Source organism: Plectropomus leopardus, chromosome 23, assembly GCF_026936395.1.
Source record: "Plectropomus leopardus strain MGB_pleo_1.0 chromosome 23, ASM2693639v1, whole genome shotgun sequence".
In the NCBI taxonomy this organism is placed as follows: Eukaryota; Metazoa; Chordata; class Actinopteri; order Perciformes; family Serranidae; genus Plectropomus; species Plectropomus leopardus.
This window is the reverse complement of record NC_142198.1, coordinates 10,154,981-10,170,549: the sequence shown is the minus strand read 5'-3', so window position 1 is coordinate 10,170,549 and position 15,569 is coordinate 10,154,981. Positions and strand designations below refer to the sequence as shown.

General features: G+C 39.2%; 1 protein-coding gene across 1 annotated transcript in view; it reads right to left on the bottom strand.

Moving 5' to 3' along the window:
* col25a1 (collagen type XXV alpha 1 chain) overlaps nucleotides 1-15,569 on the bottom strand; it is a 166,960-nt gene that overhangs the window by 27,515 nt on the left and 123,876 nt on the right. The window contains 5 exon segments of the mRNA XM_088073174.1: nucleotides 1,752-1,778; nucleotides 2,397-2,441; nucleotides 5,133-5,177; nucleotides 7,091-7,117; nucleotides 14,382-14,417. Of these exon segments, the coding sequence (XP_087929300.1) occupies nucleotides 1,752-1,778; nucleotides 2,397-2,441; nucleotides 5,133-5,177; nucleotides 7,091-7,117; nucleotides 14,382-14,417 (180 nt within the window).

Sequence of the window (15,569 nt, the reverse complement as noted above, 5' to 3'; positions counted from 1 at the left end):
TACTTTTCATAAATCCACATGGTTCTATATTATGTAAATGATAGCCTAATAGATTGTGATTCGTACGCTGAATAGCAACCTGAGGGATTTGGAATCAAAGGTTGTGTCCTTGCAGAGAATATTAAAAAGGAACTTTAAGAAAGTGAGCTTATGATAACAGGCTTAGATGCATTGTTGTTCATTTTCCCTTTCATCGGTCAGAAGATAAAAAGATGACTGGAGTTAGGATTTAAAAAAAAAACTTTCTTCCTGAATTTGCCTGCTGGATCTTTTGTTAACTAACAAAGCCAAAGGCAGCAGTTTATGTTAACAGATCTTGCTTCTCTTTAAATAAAAACTTGCAGTATTTTAAAACGGCAGCTCCCAACTTGAGTGAAGGGACTCCACATGACCAAAAATATTGGAAATGAGAATTTAAACATGTTCTGCCACTGCAATGGTTTATTTATTTCTAATATTGGCTTTTTACAATGACAAAAGAGACTATATAAATAATGGACATAGTTACTATTGTTTTGACTGTTGGCATTTCAGCCATTGCTATGTTGGTTTTTTGGAGCCAGGGGTGACCATATTTGGATGAGAGGGTGGAGCTGTGAAGGAGCGAGGAGACCACAAACTTTTGCATGCGCATCTTCAGACGGCATCTGGTTCAGACAGAATCAGTCACTGCGTTATTTAATGCTACCGGACGGTCAGATGGCACATGCCGCATCTGCCCGGTACGCAGCAGAGAACGCAGCTGATGAAACTTGTCATATGCACATGAAATGTGGCAGGATAGTATCAGGTCCAAACACTGCCTGTAACAATATCATTTAAAACCGCGAGAATTTGATCGACAATCCTGTGTTCATTTCTCATTTTAATGTTGTTTTTTTTCTATACCTTACCATGTGCCTTGTTATCCTAATCCTAACCATCCATGACTTTGTCGCCTAAACCTAACCATACCCTACCAGCATGTGCATTTGTTGCATCCTGGCGTTATTGCCATGTGCTGCTGTTACCTAAGCATAACCATGTGCAAAGTCCTCCAACTGTGTGCATTTGTTGACCTTATTCTAGCAGGATCTTGGACCTGACTGACCTCAACTCATGTCAAAGCTATTTCCTCTAATGTGCAGTTGCTATGACTATACATAAAGCCATTATTTGCATTCATTCTCCACAGGACCCCTATGATGCTGTAAGCGGTGTTGCTAGGAGATTGGCTATGCGGCCATGCAGTCTCATTATTATAGTGCATAAGGTGCATTAATGATCAAGAATAATTCTCTGATTTGAAGAAGAAAAAAAACTCAGACCAACAACTGAGAACAAGTGTCTGAAAGCTAGTTTTGTGGTTAATGAGGAACACTGAGTCATCACCTCCCTCCCCATCCCATCTCGCTCCCGACTCCGCCAGCGTTTGCACCTCCCACCCGCTGCTGTCTAACAACAGTGAATAAAGGCACCATCCGAATTAGGGTATGGAGAGAATAAGGCTGCTTTTCATCACTGAGGCTATTGTGTGGGTTCTGTTTTTTGGGCTCCTCCAAGGCCTGGATTTGAAGAAATTGGTTTAATTTTGTGACTCACTGAATCACTGACTCACTGACGGCCAAATCTCAGAAGGGTGTCACCTTTGCAAAAACAAGCTGGAGTTGTGTAAAGGCAGGGCTGCCATCGTGGCGGCTGTTCTGACACATGGAGAGGATATCAAGACTGATGCTAACAATAATGTTTGGTGATCTGAATTAGCACTTTACCTTTTCACCTCGCTCTCCCATTTCACCCTGTTGGGAAAGAAAGCAGAGTGTTAAACACAGAAAAGCTTCAGGGGAGCTGGGTTCAGTTAGGGAGATATTGCAGCCACTAAGGGTCAGATAGTATCTGGGGTTAAATTCACATTAGATTATGGACATTCTCTTGTGTTATGGCTGCTTTTTCCCCAGACAGATCCTTGACTATCAGCTTTTTGAAGTGCTTTTTAAAACTTGGACCGTCATTGCTGAATATTGTCAAAATTAACAGGCCGGAATCCTACTTACAATGATATTTCATCACAATTTCAATTCACTAAAACCTATACATGGGTATCACATTTAATTACACTCATATATGTTCATATATTGACAAAAAGAGATCATGTGAACATGATATCCAACAAAGATTAATGAAATGATGCCTATATGTGTTTTCTAAAGAAGAATGAAAACAATATGTGCAAAAAAACCCAAAACAAAACAAACAACACTAAACTGTAGAAAATATGGAACAAAAAAATGCTCCTTTGATGGGGGAGGGTGGAAAATTAGAAATGACTTTAAAACAACAAAAAATTAAAGAATAAAAGAAAAAGATTGCCATGGATTTAAGGGAATAAGAGCACACAGAATATGTGCACACCAGACCTTGGCTCCGGGGACACCGTCCAGTCCTGGGATGCCAACATCCCCCTATGGACAGCATAACATACACACAGTGGCGGTATTCAGTGTGCTGTTTGAGCAGTGTGAACTCTGATTTAAGTTCAGGAGGAACAAAAAACTTCACATTTTTTCATTAAAGTGATAACCTCTAACCTTAACAGGGGTTAAGTTTGTGTCATCCGTGAACAGGTGTTATGCATTTGCAGGATGGTTGATTATGGAGCAGTACATAGGGTAGTGTATTTCTTTTAATACAGTGTATTGCAAGGAATGGACTCTCCACAAGGCACTGTACAGCTATGACTGAACAGATTTCATGAAATTAAAAAAAAAGTTCCAAAGTATAAAATCTTGAAACCACAAACTTAATCTGAAAGTAGAGAGGATGATTAAAAGCTTAATTATCTCTGGTCTGGTTCTGAATATGAGCAAAAGAAGAAAGCCAAGTCCTTCTGATGAATGCCAGCTCGCTGTTGGTGTGAGTCTGAATCCCTGTTCTTTGCGGCTGTCACTGAGAAACCAACCTCAGTCCATCTGTTGCCAAAAATAATTAACCTCCTGACCTTTGAAAACTTACCACATCATTAGCTTTTAAATGAGAAGCAGCTATTCCTCATCCCAGATAGACAACTTTAACTGGATTAAAGCTAATTTTTAAAGAGACATTTTTTGTCATGTTTGCTAAAACTGCCACTATATTCATACAGCACGTAATGAGATAAAAAAAAAATGTCAGTCAAATATGAAAGAAGATTCTGGTACTGCATTGTCTATTTCTCACCTAAAATGTTTTCAGAAGCATATTTTAGAATGTTGTTTAGCTGTAAAGGGAACAAGTTTCCTCTGGCTGGTGGGTGATGTTTGATGCTTTGATTGAAAAAAAAAAAATCTAGTTATCCAGCTAAACTGTAAGCTAAAATATGTTTTTGAAAACATTTGAGATGAGAAATTGGCAATGCATTAACAGAATCTTGAGTCATATTAGATGAGCGCTGCCTAATTTGACAGTTTGACCGCACACAAACTGTGATTGTCATGATTGACAGGCTGCAATAAGAGACTCCTTAGCTCTGATTGGTTGTTTTTGCTGCAGCGTGGTCGATTCTAGTGAATGCTATCAGAGGCAGCATGAAGAGGAGTCGAAACATGATTGTTTTCACAGACTATTTGTCTCACGTCTTTCAGATCACAGTGACAGTTTCAGCACACAAAGTTATTTTCATAAAAGAGAACAACTATAGCTTTAATGTAGCCAGGATTGTCAATCTAATATTTAAATTAAAACACATGTCAATCGGCAGCTCAATACAGGCCATATTGTAAGAAACAATGGGTTATTGGATGTTCTTTGTTAACATTTTTTTTTTTTTCACAATGCTTTGTTTTCATGAAGCATTGGGACAATATCAGTGTGTGATCTGTGTGTAGAGAATATCCCCTCAGCTGCATACTAGTGGTGAACGTCTTCATAAATGCTGGCATCATATATCATCTATCAGCCCACATATGGGAGTCATTGACATAATTAGAATGATATATTGCCATAATGATGATGGAGTCTGATTAAAAACTCGTAAACTTGGGGTTGATAAGGTTTGCATTCGTAATCATCCCTTTTTAGAGGGTATCTGCGTCGGATCAATATGATGTCTGCCAGTCAACCTGCCACTGCTGGCAGAGCAGCCTTTACTGCTTCAGACTTCAACTTTCTGCATGAGTGACAGCTACATACCATAACAGATTCTCTTTTATAACTGCGTTGCACAGCATTGGAGTTCTATTTCATGCTGGCAAACCCCACTCCTTACACAAGTATGGAATTAGGCCTTCAGCTTTTGCTGTCTCCAGAGTCAGTATGGCTTTCACTCTGGTTTCTATTACAGCCATGCGTGCCTCTCTGCTCATATCTTTATAAATGCATGCTTGAGATTAGAAAGATGGCGCCTCTCAAATCATCTTCCCCATTCATTCTCATCACTCATGCCGTCGTTTGCTCTGGAATAAGTATGCTTTTTCATTTTTCCCCATTGTGAAACACCTGCACTGTGTCTTCTTTATTCGGTTTGAGAATGAAATGCAGGAACGGGCCGAGAGTGTGAGCAGATTCACAGGCTGCTCAAAACTGCACTTTGTGGTTAAGACTTGAGGATGCAGCCCAGGGGATTTCTCCCAAATAGGATGGTGGTTTGAAATTGTCAGAATGCATGGCAGAACTTTTCTAATATGAAAAGTGCAACATGTGGCCAAAAAGACTAATGAAAACTCTAAGTATGTTAAAGTGAGTCTTTTGAAGATAAAATGCTTTCAGGTGTGGATGGAAGCTCTCAGAACTTTTTTATGTGTAGTATTTTGTGAGAAAAACGTTATACCATGTTCAGGCTAAATCTAGAGGGGCTGCTACAAGTAAGGGAAACAATTCAGCATTATGAATTTGCTGCATATTAAAAGAAATCCATCTGAATAAGTAAGCTAAGTCTTGAACCTATTTCTTTTATTAATAAGTGAAATGAAATCATGTTTACCACAAATCCTTTTGTTAAATTCCAATTTTAAATATGGATTTTTTACATTTTTGGCTGAAATTAAGAGTTTACAACAGGATTAGATGATGACATTATTCCAAATTAGTCTAAACAACAGCCAAAAGGCAGATATAAAAATGTGTACCAAAATAAATCACTGTATTGTTCGCATATCTCTTTACATGCGTAATCTCACCTTCAGTCCATCAACACCTGGGATGCCAGGAGGCCCAAGTGCACCCTGAAAAATAAAACAAAGGCCTTTACATTACATTCAACAATCACACTGTGTTTGAAAAGAAACTTCAAGCATGTTGAACTGAGTCATGCTAATAAAAAATTCAAATATGACAATGTACTTTGTCACTCCAAAGAAAAATAAGGTCATATACTGTTCAAAGAATTGTTTTAAATGAAACTATCGTCAAAGCTCGACACAACAGATGTTGATTTAAAAGCAGGCCTGCCAATCATTCCCGTCCCCACCAACAGGACCTAATTGTGAACCATTTAGAGCATTTTGACCCAAAATAAACTGGTTCAGAACCCAAAAAGTTGGTTCCCAGCTGGAGCCAAAAAATACCAGGCTTTCCATCAGCTTAAGTCTGAACCACAACAGCATCAGTGGGCATGTCATGCTCTACAGGTTGCAAAGAGAGGATAAGTTATTATGTGTCCTTATTTACAATGGTTTTAATCTAAACTGGTGGCACACAGGCTGGTTGTAAGAATCCTGACCTGGTCCAAGAACCAGAGCTAATTTGGTAGAAAAGGGGTAACAGTGCTGACTTACAAAACCAGGCCAAAATAAATGTTTGCATGTCATATTCTAAGATCAGCTAATTCAGTGGTTCCCAGCTATACAAAAATAAAAGCTTTGTGCCAGAGATTCACTGTATGTTAAAGTGTATTCTTAAGTGTATTCTTTTACAAACCTGACATGGTTACAATTCACTTGCAAACCATTCAGAATGGATCTGTGATCCAGTTTTGGACCCACCAGTTAGGAACCACTGCACTAAGTTATGGATGATAGAGGCAGAGGGCGAGACTGGGAAATGAGAATAATTATGCTGAAATACAAACTGAGAGAAGTTAAAAATAAAAGTCAATATATACTGTAGCTCTTATGTTTGCATGCACTCCTTTAATATACTTAAAGCAGATGATTTAGACTTTGAGGTTTGACTAAGCATGTTTTAATGAGCTCCCACGTTCTTGAATAGCTGTTTGCTTATGTTGGCTTTTGTGCTTTTTCATAATAAAAATGACCTACTTTTACCACATTTATGGATGTATCGGAGATGAGCGAAACAATGGAGCATAGACTTGAAGCGATGAAAACATATTTTTAAAAAATTATTTCTTATTATATCCAGAATAGAAATTGGGATGAAGGAAAATGGATCACATTACGTCGTAAAAGTTGATAAAATATGTTAAAATACATAATTCACACTTTTAACATGTAGTGACACCAAATCAATCAGCAAGGTGGTGAAACTTGAATAACTGTCGACGTGGCCCCTCTGCTGAACACCGTGCTGCACCAGCAGTAGATCTAATTGAGTAGCCTCGGGGCCTGGCTTATGAGTCATTAACACGGCGGTGTGTCATCATTGACCCCTCAACACACCCCCTCCTACGCCGACGGGAGGCCTTGCCGACAGATGACAGCGCAGACAGGAAGTGTCTGATAGGGTTACACTGAACAAACACTGGCAGCTACCTGATGGCTGGATATGGCTTACATCTGTTCCCCACATCAGCGCCGCCAGGGACCCGCGGCCTGTATCGCAGCACTTAGCTCCGTGTTCTCTGTTCTCTGTCTCTTTTTCTTTCCCTCCTCATGTTGTTTGAGCCTTAACTCTCCTCTTGTCTATTTACTTGCCCTGGCTGCGGCCCTGCATCACTAATCTCCAAGAAGACGCATTCAACACCCAGCACTTTTTTTTTTCTTACAGGCATTTGAGCAACTTGTGCACAGTTGCTATCAAATTCAAAACATTATTCTAAAGAGTTTCTATTTTGGTTTACATGAGAATTTGAACCTTTCCAGCATGAAATGTTTTGATGTCACTGAGTGACTCATTTTAATTTAAAAGAAAAGTAAGTAATTAGTGGAACTATAAATTGTTCTTTCTCTGCACTTACCTTCTGCCCTTGTGGCCCTTCAGGTCCCTGTAATAAGAAGAGAGACAAAAAGAGAGAGAGAAAATGAGTGGCAGCAAAACGGAACAAAAAGAATCCATGTCTGATGAAATAATATGATTTCCACAGCCAACATGGTCACAGCAGAGAGACTGGCAAGGCTTCTGGTGGGATTTCATAGAGTACACACCCTACGGGCAGAACCGAATCACAATCAGTCCCTTGTTTTGTTCTTCGATGAAGAATGGGAATCACTCCGTGCCTTCTTTTCACAGAGCTTCATCATAAACTTGAATCTTTCATGAGACCATGAAACTTTTTATGCTTTTATTTTTCATGGTAATCTGTTTATTCACTATAAAGATGTTTGGCTTTTCCACAATCCAACACATATAGAGCTTAATAAACTAAATGGACCAATACTTGGAGAGCCTTACAAAGCTAATAAGTTAGCAAAAGAGGCGCCACGTTTCTAAGTGAGATTTAAATCTTTGATAGATGAGTCTGGGAGGATAGTTTCTATTTTCAACGTGCTTTTAACTGTAATGAAATCGGACGCCACATTGGACCCTCAACCCTCCTCCACCAGAACTTTCCTGCTTTATGACTAAAATGAGAAACCAAGCTGAAAGTTAGTTTCTTCCACATTGGCTTCACAAGACTCTGAACTATTGCAGTACCCACAGCAGTTCATCAACACCTTTCTGCTTGGCTGTTATGACACCTCATGGTGGCCAACATTTTTCTCACTGTCGGCTCAGGATCTACGGCAAATGGTGCTATTTGGCTCATCATTCCCGGCTGAGTCGAGGCCAGGGCAGACCTTACACCCCGCAAGCCCTCTGCAACAACAGCTCCCCTCGCTTTATTCGTGTTGATGCAGTATAATTGGCAAAAGCTACTCGGTCCCCTGATGAGTGTAAAAGGTTGGTGTGCCTGTATTCAAAAGCAGCCAGCGAGGACACATTCAGGTCGACAAGTTTGACTGTCAGTGTGAATTTCTGTGAAGAAGAAGTGTAGGTTGGTGGTGGCCAACTTAACGCCTTGTGGCCAAAGCACCAATGGATGCTTGGCTTCGCTAAAAGCACCATAATAACAGCCAATTTCTGGAGAATAAACTGTTTGTTTGAGCTTTCCATTATCTTGTTTGGTTCTTGTTGACAATCACAGAGTAACTGACTCTCAAAACGTTCCCATTCTGAATTTCCGCTGTTACAACAACCAGCCTCTTAAAATCCCTGCAGCAACAAGTTCTCACATTTACAGAAACGGCCCACACAGTTGCAGCTCATTTATAGTGCATTCCATCTGCACTTTTAACAAAAACCTCAATGAACAACTTTCATTATCCCAGCCGACCAAGAAAAAGGTTTTCCTCCCGCTTGCCTTTAAAAGCCTTTGTTGGCTATCCTCAGTAGGGTTTGGTAAACATCTTTATGACCCACTAGGTATGTGAGAGCATGTGCCACTTGCCTGAGCGCTAATTAGCTTGGCTACATCTGAGAGCACTCAGGAGCTACTGGCTGAACAGGAGATTTTTCACAGAGTCAAGAGCCCTTGAGGAAGTCTTGGTCTAGGCTCTTTTGTTCTCAACTTTTGGGCCTGACATTACTGAAAATTAAAAAGAAGAATCCAAATATTTTCATGAGAAAGGATAATTATTTCACCTCAGAGTATTCCTCATGATAGCACATGCTCAGCATATCGCACCTTAGCTGCAATTTAACTTCCATAAAAGAAAAGAATCCAGAAATATGCAATATCAACAGGGCACCTATTGAAGTTGAGCATCCCAGCTCAAATACAAAGCACTGCATGTTTGCTGCTTTCATTCATGACTTGGAAATGACAAACAATGAAGCGATTGCCAGGTCAATTCCCACACTCAGTCTGCAGCCGCTTGAAGACCCTCCAGAGTGTGCGTTTCTCACTCAGCATTCATAGAATAATATTTGGGCTGATTAAAGCTCAGTAAAGCTTCATGTTAGAGCTTTGGAGTGCAGGTTAAGAGCTTCTGTCCAAAGCCTCTCTTTTACTTAGAAGATCTTTGAAATAGCTGTACAATGCAATGCTGTATTTACATTAAATAAAGGTACTTTTAGCTTTAAAGAAAATTTATTTTTTAACAACTGGGGTCTTATTGTCTTAAGTTTGACCAAAGTGGCTATAGGTTAGGATAACACTGTGCTCACCACCATCACTGTAGAGACTGTGTACTGTATTTAAACTGTCTACATGGCTTTTGTTTTGTAAGGCTATTTAATCACACTAGCTTTACTGATATTACTAGTGCAAATAAAACAGAAGCTAGCAAGAATATGGCACATACAGACCACCCAGCTGACTGGAAATCTTTATTTCCAAGAAGCTCTGAATGCATTGTGTTCCCAAAGCTCTTTTGTCTGATTTTATCCACAAAGACAGTGTTGTTATCATAGACTATATACGTATAAAGATGGACGACACTACTTCACCTCCTTCCATTCTACAAACATAAAGCCAAAATATCCAGAATAAAGACATTGGCATCTTGTGATGGTGATGTAATTTGGAGCCAGTAGTGATCTCGGCTGTATCGTGTGCCCTCCCATACAACCAATGAAAAGCAGCTCTGATTGACTTTTTATAGCATAAAATAACTTGTAAAACCAAACTAATCAGAAAATGAAACACTTGAACACACATTAAAGTAATAACAGCTAACTAAAATTACAGAAAACACTTAAAATGTGTTTGACATGAACTTCGAATTTTTATTTTGGCCCATTTGTTTAGGCTTCAATTTTGGGAGCTGTCATATCGACCATTTTTATATACAGTCTATGGTTGACTACAGTTTTGTGCTAACCTATACGCAGGGTTGTACCATTGTGATCTCTGAGTCATGTCCTTGCTATTATTCCTAATATAAATAACATTATATGATGAAAGAAACTGCAAATTTTGTAGCAGATTCTGATATAATTTAGACAAAAAAAAAAAACTTAAATCCACTGAGCGGAAAATTATTCACATTATTGCAGAATTATTCTCCAATGCATACTTGGCACTGTGGGGAAGGTCTTTAAAAATGTATAACAGAACACAAGGAGAGAAAATTTACCAAATTTTTTACAGTTCGGTGGCTCGTCTAAGGAGTTCTTTTAGGGAAGAGGTTTTCAACATTTTGATGATTGAGTGCAAATTTGAGCGAATATGATCTGGGGTAATCTGGATTTGCATTAAATGTAATATTTACATTTAAAATGGACTGTGGGACTATGTACAAAAAATAGTTTTCTCAAGTAGTGTTAAAAATAATTGACTTGAGCTCTGAGGAGATGCTTTGTAACAGATTTTGATACTTTCCATCTGCAGTTCCTGGGTAGTAAACCTAATCATCCGAGTACTTCTAAAATCCTGATTATAGCCTTGTCTGAAGGTATATTTCCAAAAACTGACAGTAAGACCCAGGTTCTAAAAAGAGAAAATGTAATTTCCTTTAATAACAAACAGATTTGTTCCACCAAGGGAAAAAAAGCTTTTTGTCCATTGATGTCTACATTTGCCACAACATTGTTTGAGTCCACCGAGCATGTCCTACACCATTCACTCACATCTTTGTTCCTCATGTTTGGCTTCACATTGAAAGGAAACTCAGTCAAGGACACCAAAATATTATAGGTATGTTCTCATTATACAGGCATATTAAGTAAATTAGATCCCTACATGCATGCCTGTTGCGCACTTCAATACAAACAAGGTGAGTCACTGGTGCATTGTGATAAGTTATGGAATGACAAAGGACGTAAAATGGGAGCTAAAAAATTCTGCAGCAAAATTAAAAATAACACCAAAAGGCAGATAGAGAAGCTATATTTTTCAAAGCTATGAATGACACAATACAGACAATACACCACTGCTTTTCTTATTTGGTGCTTTTGGAGCAAAATCAAATCTCAAATGAAAACTGTGTGCAAGGCTGCAAGCCACCTTTAGCTAGCTGAAGACCCCCTTAATTTACCCCAGAGAGACCTTATGGCACTGATGGTTTTGAATTGAGTCCTGAAAATATTTCCTTTTTCTTCTTCTTTTTCTTCTTCCCACCTCCTCCCTCCTCCGTGTTGCTCCACAAGAGCTTAATCCTTCTAACCAGCTCCATATGTCCTGGAAGGCTGCTGGAAAACTCTGGAATCTGCTTTTGCCTCTTTAACAATAGCATCTACATCAAAAACGCTGAGCTGTGTCAAGTGGGCGCTAGCTCCTCAAGCACCGTAAAAGTAGCAAAAAAGTTGCTTGAGGACCGACCTCAAAATCTCTACCTCGGGTTGACTTGTGCGGATGTAAAAGTGCAGATCAAAGATGATCCTTTCAGCTTGCTGCACAAAGTGGAGCCTATCGGTCTAGTTGCTTATGCACATCTAATTCATATTGATTTTCAAAGGCCAATCAAGGGTGTGGGCTGGTGTTTTGTTTCTGGATGGAGAATTTCTTTTTATTCCCTCTCCAGAAATTTAACAGCCCAAATTATCATTTACAGAAACTTTTCTCTCTAATCCATTATCTTATCTTGCTTTTTTCCCCTCCAAAGATTAGCAAACAAACTGGAAACAGAAGCTCTGAAGCTCCACTGTGTTTGAGCGGCCATGTCACATCACATCTTTTTACGACCGCTGGGACGTGCTCATCTCACGCTGCTTTACGGGGGGGGGGGATTGATTTCCAAATGATGACATTATTCCTTGTTAAAAGTACATTAGTGTCATGCTGTGTATATATACTCATGAAATAGTATGCCTTATTTCAAGAATTACAGTGAGCAGCGCTTATTTTTTATTCAAAGCTCAGCGCGAGGCCTCTGCTCATTTTGAATGGGATTCGCCATTTGTCTTTTGGAGAAATACTCTAGCTGCTGTCTTGAGCGGTTGTATAAGCACCGAAGACTTATGGGAGCTCACCTGGGACTGAGGGTTAATCTATTGCCAAGTTAACATTCATGACACTTAAAATTTCGAAACAAAACTGTGCTGCTTTCACGACTATGAGCATGAGGGGGATAATGGAGGAAATATATAATTAAAGCCAACAAAAGTTGAAAACTTCAGCAACATAAACGCAGGGAGAGATTAAAGAGTAAATGGCATGCTAAGTGACCTAAAAATGATAAGCAATTTTAGCTTCAAACTCCTCTATTTAATGCGTCTCTCTTGCCATTTAAGCCTCGCCACCCTTTATTTTCTCCGTCCATTCCTTTCCGATCCACCAACTTTTTCCACGCCATAAAAAGGGTCAGAGATGGAATCAGAGATGAAAGCGCTTGATAGCACCTCCTCTGTCAGCTTCACTTACTCTCCCCTGCACTTGTGAAAACTGACATCACTGACTGTTTTTCGCATGTCACGTTTTCCGTCTTTGCTTTCTCTGGCATTTGGCTTGACCCATTCGACTGTAGCTTTTATGAGGAAACTTTAATCAAATGCTTTATTTGCTGAACACCACAAGTGGTATCCAGTTGCTGTGAACTGGAACAGCTTGTCTCTACTGTATAAGAGAGTTTGTGAGAGAAAACAAACGTTTTTGCAGGGTGTCATAAAATGTGTCATGAATATTCACCATATTACCCATAAACTGCCTTATGCATACCTCGTAAATTAAATGCGCATTAACAAAAACCTCCAAGTGGTCTGATTGCTTTGTTAGTTAAAAAAACAAAATTAAAATCAATAAACTGCTCAACAGTTAAATTAACCCTTTGAAACCTGGAGCAACATCACTTTTCTTGGGCTGCTTTCAGGCTCTTTCACAAGTATTTCAATCATTGAACCCTAAGCAAATTGGTGCGATTTCTTTCAAAAACATGGGTTAGGGCAATGAGCAACTTGGTAAGAAAATGTTTTTTAAAAAGCTAGGAAAAAAGGTCTAGGGAAAAAAAACTATTTAGGATTACACAATTAAATATTTCAAGTCTTGTTTGCTTTGCTGTTTGTTGTTTCACTTTGTTTGTCTTTTTCATTTTTTTGTTTTGTTTTTTCATTTGTTCATTTCTTTAGTAATTCAAGTGATTTTCTTGTAGTTTTTACTAATTCCTTGCTCACTTTTGGTTTGGTTCTTGCACACTCTCTCCATGTTTTTGAAATAAATTAAGCTAATTTGCTCAGGTTTCAAAGCGTTCAAACAAATGTATTGTTTTTGAGAGTGTCACAACTGGTTATCACAAGCAAAACGATCATAAATGACCAAATACATGATCCCCATCATGCGCTTGCTTTTGTATGTGTGGCATGTTTATGTGAGTGTGTGTATTCCTCTATCTGCAGCTGTTCTCACAAACTACTGGATCAGTCAGCCGAATATTATGTGTGCAGATTTATGACTCTGTGCTAAAGGTGCTCTCTTTGTTTGCATGATTCTCAATTGCAAAACCTGTTTTATTGTCTCACAACGTCATTGACTGCTGACTCTTCACTCCTCTTAACAGTACGTCCTTTGCAATTACAAGAGCGGCCATCCTCAGCACGGGCAGACGCCTGGCAGAGATCCTCACTTTATTGAGTGTGCTTTTCTAGTTAAGCCAATTAAATGCATCCAGGAAAAAGAAAAAACAAGACATATTTTCACCAAAGGCAGTAAGTGGGTCATTACTACACTGGCGTGCATCTGTGGAGTGCCAAGTAGGTGGAGTCTGTGAAGTCTGCACACCATTTTATCATAGCCGAAGGATACACCAGATCTGCTGCTAAATTTCAGCGGCGAGAGCGGCCTTACGTCACCACGACCAAATGGCTCACATAAACACAAACAAGTCGAGGGAGATTGATTAGAGAGACCTGATGAATGTCATTCAGGCTTACATAAAATTATATTGTGCACATTACCGTCCATGCAGGCACGTATTTGTAAACTTGGAAAACTACCATGGCTTTTGCTGTGGGGCAACAATGTTGTTTGTCCTGTAAGCTGACAATTACGTGGCTGCTGCCGCTGGCTGACAGATTACACTCCATCACTGGATTCTTTTTGCATTCAAAGTTGTACAAAGTTGAGGATCTTTATAATGGGGAAAAAGTTATTTGAGAAACCTCATACCATTGTCATCTTTACGTGGTAAATATGAAACTATTTCCAACAGGCTCTTAGCTAAACTGAGCAGAAAGACTGGAAATAGAAGGAAACAGCTATCTTGACTCTGTCCAAATGTGACAAAATCCACCTTCAAGCAACTGTTAAACTCACTAATTAACACATCATATCTTATTTGTTTCATTCAGACAAAAGCTGAAGCGTAAAAACAAGGAAAGGAAAAGTTTGTGCTTACCATCACTCCCGTTTCTCCAGGCTGCCCTGGATCTCCCTATAGTAAATACAAAACAGTCAGTTAATGGAAGAGCAGTGGGCCAAGTCTTTGAAAAGTTGAAAACATGCATGGAGTTTTAAAATGATCATAAACACTATTCTGAGCTAAATACGTCAAATATTCTTGTGAAAAAAACCCAACATTTTCCACATCATGGTTGAATTCCCCATTTCTTTTAACAGCTGCTACGGTGTACTGGAGCCAGGTTGACAAGCAGAGCTCAGCATTGTTCTGCTTATGCACCAGATTGGCTGAGAGGCATTTCATCATGCTGTGGCACCTGTACCCTTCACTGTCTCTGTCCAACAACCCTGTTCTAGTCTCTGCTTTTGGTTCACGCCTGGCTCTTGGATGTTGCCGCAGTTCTCAGGGTAGAAAAGAGACATATGCCAAAGTCAGATTTGTATGCCAAAGACATGCTTGAACATTATTCCATTTTTGCCTCTTTGTGATAGCGACAAGACCATTTGTTGCCACCTTCCGTCTGAGGGATTCACGGCAGGAGAAACCAATCATGGGAGAAATAAAGCACCTCAGCGAGAGAAGTTTAATTTCTTGGAAAAAACGCAACAACGATTGTAACTGCAACTGGAAGAACTGAAAACAATAATCATCAAAAACTTGGAAAGAAGAAGATAAACAACACTTAATATTTTTGCACTCCCACTGTGGACTCTGCCAAGACAATAAAGATCAGCTGGAGCCTTCGGAAAGGTTTTATGGCTGAACATAATTGACAGGCCTTTTTTCTGTTTCTCCTTTCTCTCACAGGCACAGTTCACATAAATTAGTGTGATGCCAGTGACAGGCTTAAGGACGTGGAAAATGTGACGTTATAATGAAAAACAAGCAAGTTAATGTAAATCCATACAGGGAGGCATTCTCTTGGTACCATATACATGTTTAGTTAAAGACATTAGGGCAATGAACTGCAATGTAGTTTGTCTAGTCTTCATTAGAAGATTGTTGTTAAGATAGACCCTCCCAGCATTGGGTCAAGGTCAAACTGAATACAAGTACATAAAGAGTTGATTTTGTTTTACTCTAAATGGAAACAATGCTGTATTTTTAAACTGAAAATTCACCAAATTTTAGTGATCCAACACACTATGTACAGAAATCATAGAAGCCAGCTAACTAAATATTTTA